A 9,078-nucleotide genomic window follows, 5' to 3' on the forward strand; every position below is an offset into this window, starting at 1 on the left:
GCGCCGGCAGAGCAGGGCCTGAGCGGGGCGAGGCCTTCTGGGGCGGGGCCTGAGCGGGCGGGGCCTGAGCGGGGCGGGGCCTGCGGGGCCCGGCGGAGCGGGGACTGACTGAGGTGTGGGTGGGATGGTGCCTCCCTGTCATCGCAGAAGCCTCTGCTGTCCTTGGAGGAGACGCTGAATGTGACAGAAGGAAACTTCCACCAACTCGTGGCACTGCTGCACTGCCGCAGCCTGCACAAGGTGACCCGTGTCCCCTCCCAAGTTCACCTCCCAAGGGGACTCTGTCTGCACCCTGGGCCCTCCCAGCCTTTCTCCCGCAGCGCCTGAGAAACCTCCCTGTGTGCTGTCTAGCTACTTTGGCCTCTGCCGGCTGTCACCGGCTGTCACCGGCAGTCCTCCTTTGCCCCTCCCTGGCCCCCCGCCCCACCATCCCCCACTCTCCCACGCTCCCTCCTGCTCCTTTCTGATCCTCCGTCCCCTCCCCTCCTCCTCTAGCCTGTGCAGATTTAGTGGGCTCTGAGCAAGACTGCCTGGCTTCCGGTCTCAGGTGCCTCAGTTTCCCCACTTACGAAACCAGGATTGGGGGCCAAATACTTGCAAGGTTCCACCTGTGTCGTCTTGCTGGGGCAGGGTGGGCGGGACATCTGGGAGGAAGGCTGAAGACTGCGCTGTGAGCTGGGCTTGGCTGAGTCCTGCCGGCCTCCATGTGCAGGGGGAGGAAGAGCCTGTCTCCCCGCGAGGAGAGCTGGCTGGGCAGAGCTCCCCAGCCCCGCCCTGTGCCGGCTCCTCGGTCATACTGTCTAGAAACCACCTCTGTGGTAACCCAGCTAGCGGGCTTGTGCCCCGAAGGGTAGAGCTGGGGGGCTCAAGGTCCCCTCTGAGGCCCTGCCCTCGAGGAGGCTAGGAAGAGGCCACTTCCCTCATCCACACTGCCAGAAAGGCCCCCAGCCTCCTCTCTCCTGCTTCTGGAATACCCCATCCCTCCAGGCGGGGGCCAGCTCAGGCCCTGGATCTGCCACGGACATACTCTGCCCCCCACTCCTTTCAGTCTGGGCCCCTCTACTCGTGAAGAGGGCTGCCAGGTCCAGCCAGCACATAATTGGACCGTAAGAAGATTGTCCCAGGCCCTCTTGGGGAGCTGCTATGACTGGTTTATTTGGTGGGTGCCTGCAATTCAGATCCGAGTTGGCTGGAGGTTTCTCCTGGCGGCCCTGCCCACAGAGAGCTCCTTGTCCCCCCCCACGCCGCTTGGATCTCAGCTGGGCCGCGCTGGTCCTCATCCCGAGCAGGCCTGCTTCCCCACTGTCCCTGGGGCTTTCGAAGCTGGCACTCTAATGGGGGGAGGGGCAGCATGGACTCTCCTCAAGAGCCCAGCACAGAACTGAGAAGCCCCGGGCTCCTCCAGGTAACCCCTTCATTCAAGGGCAAACCAGGACCCCAACACTTCTGGCTGGTCCAGGTCCCACTGGGCTAAGCCAGAGTTCCTGAGACTGTTTTGTGAAGGGGGAGGGGAGGGGTGCCGGGGTCAGAGTGCCTGCCCTGTACTGACACAACAGGTGACCCCAGGACCTCAGGCCTCAGTTTCCCCATCTGGGCCTCAGGGTCTCGCCTATTGAAATCAGGGACGAGGTGGACGGCGACCGACAGCCCTGGCTCTGGTCCCAGCGCTGGACCAGTCCCTTGCGGGCTGTGGCCGGGCAGGCGCCTGGCCCCCTCTGCCGAATGCATCAGTGGGTGGGGAGCTGATCTCTGCCCTGCTGGGCCTCGGAGGGTGAGAGGCTGCTGTGCGGATGGCTGAGGGGCAGTTCTGGGCACCCCGCACACAGCCGCCTGCCGCTGTCCTTTCTGCACTGTGCCCACCACCCACAGCTGCTCTTCCGCTGCGTCCTGCGGCCCTTCTTCTGAAGCTTGCCCAGGCTACCGTCGCCACTGCCTCCCTCGTCGTTGCCCTCGCCCAGAGGTCCAGAGCCTTTGCTGCCCCGTCTGGCCTGCATCCACTCCCCGCCCCGCGGCCGGCAGCCACGCCAGCCTTAGAAACGATCTGACCCACCCTTCCTCTCTGAAATGCCCGGCTCTACCCTTGCCCGCGGGGGTCCCCCCTCACGGCCAGTGCTGTGGCCTCATGGGCATCTGGCTCCCTCCTGGGGCTGCCTCTCTGCGGGCAGGATCCGGGACCAGCTCCTGGTCCGCCGTTGTCTGAGGTGCCCCGGAAGGGCCAGCCTACTGCAGTTTCCCTGGAGCAGGCCCTGGGACCACCCTGGGGGGGATGTGGCCAGCAGCCCGTGGGTGCCAGAGCTGCCGTCTCCAGGGGTGACACTGAGGACGGGCCGCATTTGCATTCCAAACCGGCGCTTTCGCCCAGGGGACTTTGGTGAAGGGCGGGGAGCTTGCTGGGTGTCACCACTGGGCAGGGCACGTTCCTGGCACTTGAGTGCGTGGGGCTGGGCTGCAGGAGGCGGAGGCCAGGGCTGGGGAGAGGCCGCTGGGATGGAGAGGCCGCGAGGGGGACCACAGCGGTGGCTGTGATGGGACAGTGGCCACGGCGCCCACTGCGTGCTGGGCACCAGGCCGCTGCTGAGCGTGGGAGGAAGCGGAGGTGGAGAGGCCGGGGCGGGGGCTCAGCCACACCGCACAGCGATGGGCGGCACACGCGTGCGCGGTGGGCCTCTCCGCTGATGGCCCCGTCCTCCCCAGGACTACGGCGCCGCCCTGCGGGGGCTGTGTGAGGACGCTCTGGAGGGGCTGCTCTTCCTGCTGCTCTTCTCCCTCCTCTCTGCCGGGGCCCTCGCTGCCGCCCTCTGCAGCCTGCCTCGAGCCTGGGCCCTCTTCCCACCCAGGTCAGGAGGGAGGGGCCAGGGTCCTGGGGCGGGGAGGGCCCTCAGGCCCCTGCTGGGGGGGGTCAGCCTCCTGATGGATCCCCCCTCCTGCTTCTCTGCCACTCCTCCCCATCGCACCCCAGTGACGACTATGATGACACAGACGATGATGACCCTTTCAACCCTCAGGTACTGGACCGACGGCTGGGCCGCCGGGGGCGAGGCCTGGGGCCTGGGCTCCTGGGTCTGAGGGAGGAGGCCGGGGCCTGGACCCGGTCTGAGCAGACCCAGCCCTCATCACCTGTCTCCCGTCTCTTGGGGCAGGAATCCAAGCGCTTCGTGCAGTGGCAGTCATCTATCTGAGCCCCTTCTCCAGGCCAGACGGGCGGCGGCCCCCCCTCTCCGGTGAGCCTGCAGCCTGACAGCCCCGCTCCGGGGCCAGCCTCTGCCCTCCCGCCTCCACCTCCGGCCCCTGCCAGTGCCTCCCCCCGCATGGGTCCTGTCTCTGCTTCCTCCCTGCAGCTCCTTCCCTGGCTGCCGGAGAAGACCCCACTAACCTGCCTGACCTGACGGGCACCCACCACTGCTAACAGCCTGGCCGTGGACACCCCAAGCAGCTGCGCACAGGCCTGCCCCCTCGACATGTCTGAGCCCTGGGAAGAAGGTGAGGGGGCAGGCCGGACTGGCCTGGCAGGGCAGGGGCGGCCTCCAGCCCCCACCCCAGGCCCCGCCCTGAAGGGACTCGACGCCCCGGCTCAGGCGCTCTTATCTTGCTGCACTAACTTGGGAGTGGGTTGATTTGAAATAAAAGGGAAGACTTTATTTTACAAGCAGCGGGCCCTTCTCACTTCTCCCTCCCTGAGCTGGCTGCCGGCTGGGAGGCCCCTCCATCGGCCCGTGGCCCCCACGTGCTCTGCCCTGGCCGGACTCTGCGGTGGCCCCAAAGGACTTGCTTTCTGTTTAAAAATTAGGCACCATCCCCCCGCTTCTAAAAGTGGCGCAGGCTCCCGCTGCGCCTGCACAGAGCAGGCAGCCTCACGTGGCTGAGCGCTCGCCGGCCCTGCGGACACGGCCGGGGTGAAGGGGCAGCCGGGGGGTGCGCGGCTGGCGGGCGGGCTCTCCGTCGAGGGCACCCGCCCCCCACACAGGGGAGACCCGAGGGCGCGCCCACCCAGGACCAAGCTCTTCATCACCTCTGGGGCTCTGCGTATCGCGTGTGCCGGTGGGGAGCGGAGGGCGTAGGTAAGCGCGCCAGCGCCGGGAAGCGGCTTCTTGGACAGACTGTGCAAGGAGAAGACCATCGAGTCAAGAGGCGAACCGGCAGTCTGGGGAAACTGTCGTTTGTTTTATGAAATACGGCAAAAATCTACCATTCTTTACATAAATATATAATCCTCAGCGGAGGAAACAAGAGGACTTAGACATGAGCAAGTGAGGTGGACATCCCGACGGGAACCCGGCGCCAGCACACGGCGTCGCCAGCGCTGCCCACAAGCTCAGGAGGCAGCAGGTGCCGTGTGGCCCTCCGGCGGGGAGGGCCGGCTGGATGGAGGGGGCACGGCCGACCCTGGGCGGGCAGGTGCTCGCGCTTGCCGCCCTGGCGGCCCCAGGGCTCGGCTCCCGGGAGGAAATCCAGCCGCGGAGGCCCTCGGCGCCCAACACCTCCTTCCGGGAATCTTGGCGCACAAGGACAGCAGATGGGGGCGCGGTGGGCGTTGAAGGCTGTGTGCTGTGAGCTCACGGAAGCCTGTGGACTCAAGTCCTCAGAGACAGGACGGGCGGCAGGACGCCTGGACCCCACGGCCCCCAGCCAGTTTCTGGGTCGCAGGGAAAGGTGGGGAGGAGGGGTCTGAGCTGGTGGTTAGACGGCCAGTGCAGAGTGAAGGGACCTGTGGGGCGAGTCCCCTGTGGGCCTGGCCCTGCTGCTCCCTGGATGCGTGGACACTACGGTCACTGACAACTGAACTGTGGCCCCACCTTTACTAAGCAGGTGCTGTGGACAGCGCCCTGTTCCTCATCTGCAGCTGCGAAGTCCAGGAAGCTCTGTGAGACCGAAAGTCAGGCCTGACTCAGGGCAGCAACACCCCGCTGACCTGGTCTGTGTCATCCTGAGTCCTTCCCTGCTGCAGGAGGTTCACCTGCCCCTGCAGGGGCTTGCAGGGTCGCTCCCAGGGCCTGCAGGGTGGGGTGGGTGTGGGCACTGCCAAGCACACTGGATCGTGGGTGTTGGCAAAGCTAGGTGAGGACCAGCTGGGCAGGAGCGTGCCGGGCACACATATTCACACCAGGCTTCGCCAGTTCCTGCTCCCTGAGCTGAGCCAGGAAAACCAGCTCATCCCAGGGATCTGGGGCTCAGAAGGCCTCACATCAGTGGTGGGAGCAGGCAGGCCCCATACTGCGTTGCTCGCACTGACCACCTTACAAGTGGAACCTGGAAAGGTCAAGGTGTTCCCAAGACAGAGCTCAAGAACACGTGCTGAATGCAGAACAACCAGCAACTGAGCCAGGTGAAACTCGAAATAGCGACTCTGCAATCGGGAACTGTCAGGCAGGCAAAGAAGCGGGAAAGAAGATAAAATGAGTTCGCTGGAGCTGACACAGAAGGTAGAGTGGGCAGAACACTGACAGTCGTTACACCTGCCTCACACGGCAAGACGGAGGCTGTAAAAAGGTCCAAAGGTGACCTGTAGAAAATACACTGTCTGAAGAGAAAAATGTTCTAGATGGCATGAACAGTATTTGGCATTACAGGAAGAAAGATTCCTGAACACAAAGACATGCAAGTAAAAAAGAAAAAGAGAAGCATGTTAATGAGCTACAGGTTTAGTTCCAGTAGGCTAATACGTGTGTGACAGGAGACTTCAAGGAGAGAGAGAAGAAGGGACAGTAAAAAAAAAAAATATGAAGAAACAGTAACTTGAACATTTGTAGAAAACGATAAGCCCACAGATCCAAGGACCTCCACACACCCCCAGCACAAGAAACATGAAGAAAAGCCGGCCAGAGCAAATCACAGTCAAGTGGCTCAAAACCAGGGATAAAGAAAGTCTTAAATGCTGCCAGTTTTTTTTTTAAAAAAAGACAGGCTACCTACAGGAACGAAAACAAGGATAACATGAGATCTCTCATCGGGACGAAGCAGATGAGAAAGAAAGTGAAGCGACATCCTTAAAGCAGTGAAGGGGAGGAAAAAACGGGTTAACATAGATTTCTAGACCCAGTGAGTACCTCTCAGAAGCGAAGATGAAGTAGACTTTTCCAAATCTTTAGAAGGTACTAGAGCATCTTAACAAAAAAGAGCAACCACAGCATACAAACTGGAAGGGAAGAAATAGAAATATATTTGTCTTGGTTAGTTTGCGCTGCTACAACAAAATCAAGGACTGGCTGGCTCATAAAGAGCAGAAGGTTGATTCCTCACAGATTTGGCGGCACTGGCAAAGTCGGTGTTTGGTGAGGCCTGTTTCTTGGCTCATAGGTGGTGCCTTCTCACCGTGCCTCCCCTCACGTGGAGGGGGGGCGCAGGGAAGCTGTCTGGGGGCACAGACATTCATCTGGGCTCTGCCCTTTTGACCTACTCACCTCCCTACTCACCTCCCATGTCCAAACACCATCATCTTAGGGGTCAGCGGAAACATAAATTCTCCAGAGCAGTACTGTTGTAGTGTTCTTACATGGTAGGTGGCATGGTACAGTATCAGTCGGTAGAAGATAGACTGTGATAACCCAAACGTGTACCACAGACCCGAAGCCACCACTGAAGCAAAGTCACAGCTACTGAGCCAGCAACGGCGAGAGCGTGGCTTTGTAACGGAAGTGCCAATCTCAGCAGCAAATAGTGCTGGAACAACTCGGTTCTGGACGTCTACTTGCAAAAAAAAATAAAAAGGAGAAAGAAGAAGAAAAAAGGATCAGACACAGAGCTTCACAAAATGTAACTCAAAATGGAGGGACCCCCAGGGCGCAGCAGACCTCTCCTGTCTCCCTGCTGCTCCCCTCGGCAGTGTGTTCCAGTAGACCCTGCTGCTCCCCACTGTTTCTGGTGAATCCTCTCACCCCTGCACCTCTGGCTTATACCCCAATTTTTGTATGTATAAATCAATCAATCAAATCTTTGAAAAAATGAAAAGCAAAACTATGGAATTTCTAGAACACAGGAGAAGCCTCAAATGACCTTGAGTTCAGTGATGAAGTTTTAGATACAATACCAGAGGCTGGAGCCACGAAAGAAACATATAAGCTGTCTTGCAGTGAAATCACTATGTCTGCTCTGTGAAAGGCCCATCATGAAAATAAGAAGACAAGTCACAGACTGGGGGAAAATATTTACAAAGACTATAAACCACACACACGTGGAACACAAACCTCAGAAGAAAACAACCCAATTACAAAATGGGTAAAGGCACTGAAGAGACACCTGACCTGAGTGATAGAGGTGGCAACCAAGCCTATGAAAGGGTGCTCCCTGTCATGTGTCATCAGGAAGTGCACATTGAAATGACACACTGTGACACACCATGAGAACTGCCAAAGGCCCTATTACTGACAGCATCAAATGCTGGTGGAGATGTGGAGCAACAGGAACTCTCCTGGCTGACGGGAACCCAAGTGGTACAGCCGAATGGGAGGTTAGTCTGTCACCTTCTTAAAAAACTAAACATATTCCTACGAGACCATTCAGCAAGCGTGCTTCTTCTTATTTACCCACATGGGTTCAGAACTTAGGTCCACACAAAAACATGCGCACAGATGTTTAGAGGAGCGACTTTCAAAGCTGCAAGCAACAAAGATGTCCTTCAGGAGTGAATGGCTAACCCGTGGTCACTCGACAATGGAGTATTAGTCAGCATTCAAAATAAATGTGCTGTTAAGGCATGAAAAGACATGGAGGAAACTTAAATGCTAAACTTAAACTTAAATTTGACTAAGTGGAAGAAAACAATCTAAAAAAAGGCAAAACTGTGGGGCCAGTGAAATGGGGGATTGGTGGGAGGGAGGGTGCACAGGGAAAGCACAATACTCTGTGGTACCGTAACAGCGGGTATGTTACTGTACACTTGTTAAGCCCACTGGCTGTACCCCAAGAATGTACCTGAATGTAAATTGTGGAACTGGGGATAAGGATATCTTAATGTAGGCTCATTAATTGTGATAAAAGCATCACTCTGGTGAGCAAATTTGAGAGCTGGGGAGGCTGTTCACGTGTGAAAGTGGTAAGTAGGAAATCCTGTACTCTTCCTTCAGTTTTGCTGTGAACCTAAAACTGCTCTAAAACAAAATGCTCAAACAAAAAGACAGGAAGAGAGAGCGAGATGGGGCAAACTAAGCAAAAATCACAAGATGGCGATGGTAACTATCACCATAGCAATAATCACATTCAAAGTACGGTTACTCTCACCTCTTACAGAAGGCAGAGACTGTGTGCTTGGTGAAAAAGCAAGATCTAACAATACGCTAGCTACAAAAAGCCTGTCTTAAATGTAGTTTAAAGTGAAGCGATGCCTAAGTACAGTGGGGACCCCTGGCTAGGCCTCTGACGTAAACAAGACCTCATGGGGAAAAGTGATACGATAAAATAAAGCCTGGAGCTTAGTTCCGAATACGGGCTGGTGTGGTTTCCTACTTTCAGCAGTGGGGGACTCTGGATGCAGGACTTAACACATTATCTCTGCAACTTTGTAAACCTAAGATTGCTCTAGAGCAGAAATTTTAATCTACACACAAAAGGAAAAGGATAGAAAAAGACCAACCATGCTAACAGTTACAAAGTAGTAACAGCATTCTCAACAGAAAAGTTCATCATGAACAGCGGAAGGAAATCGCCCGGCTCTGACGACAGTGACCGGTCCCTGAACTGGCCCGGACGATTTCATGGCTCAGACCCCTGAACGGAAACAGCCTAGAGACGGAAACGTTCAGACCAGAAAGGCCTGGTGTCTCCGGCCTGCTGATCGCAGCCTCTGAGGCCCCTTGCGTTCGGCGCAGCCCCGGCTGCTTCCCGGCTCTCCTGCGCCTCCCTACTTCCCCCCCACACCCCATTTCCTTGCATCCCCCCAACTCCTTCCCCCCAGCCAGATCCGAGGTCCCTCCCGGGGAGCCGTCCAGCAGGGCAGCTCCCTGTCCCGGTGGAGGCTATTCTCTCCCCTTCCCAAGTTTCTCGGTCCCTGCCCGGGCAGCCACAGGTGGCACCATGGGAGTCTTCCGACGCCGGCACCCCGGCTCACGCCTAAGAATAACCGCGGCTGCTCCAGACCCAGCCCAG

General features: G+C 58.0%; 1 protein-coding gene across 2 annotated transcripts in view; it reads left to right on the forward strand.

The window, feature by feature from the left end:
* The window catches only part of TTYH1 (tweety family member 1), a 13,545-nt gene extending 9,902 nt beyond the window's left edge, over positions 1-3,643 (forward strand). The window contains exons 10-14 of one of the 2 annotated variants that reach the window (XM_004694298.2): positions 148-240; positions 2,695-2,837; positions 2,960-3,005; positions 3,141-3,221; positions 3,339-3,643. In XM_004694298.2, coding sequence (XP_004694355.1) covers positions 148-240; positions 2,695-2,837; positions 2,960-3,005; positions 3,141-3,179 — 321 coding nt within the window. In that variant the 3' untranslated portion in view covers positions 3,180-3,221; positions 3,339-3,643. The remainder of the gene's footprint in view (positions 1-147; positions 241-2,694; positions 2,838-2,959; positions 3,006-3,140; positions 3,222-3,338) is intronic. The other variant, XM_004694297.2, reaches the window with a different exon arrangement.
* Positions 3,644-9,078: the final 5,435 nt, after the last annotated feature.

Source organism: Condylura cristata, unplaced genomic scaffold, assembly GCF_000260355.1.
Source record: "Condylura cristata isolate star-nosed mole 26May11 unplaced genomic scaffold, ConCri1.0 scaffold00041, whole genome shotgun sequence".
In the NCBI taxonomy this organism is placed as follows: Eukaryota; Metazoa; Chordata; class Mammalia; order Eulipotyphla; family Talpidae; genus Condylura; species Condylura cristata.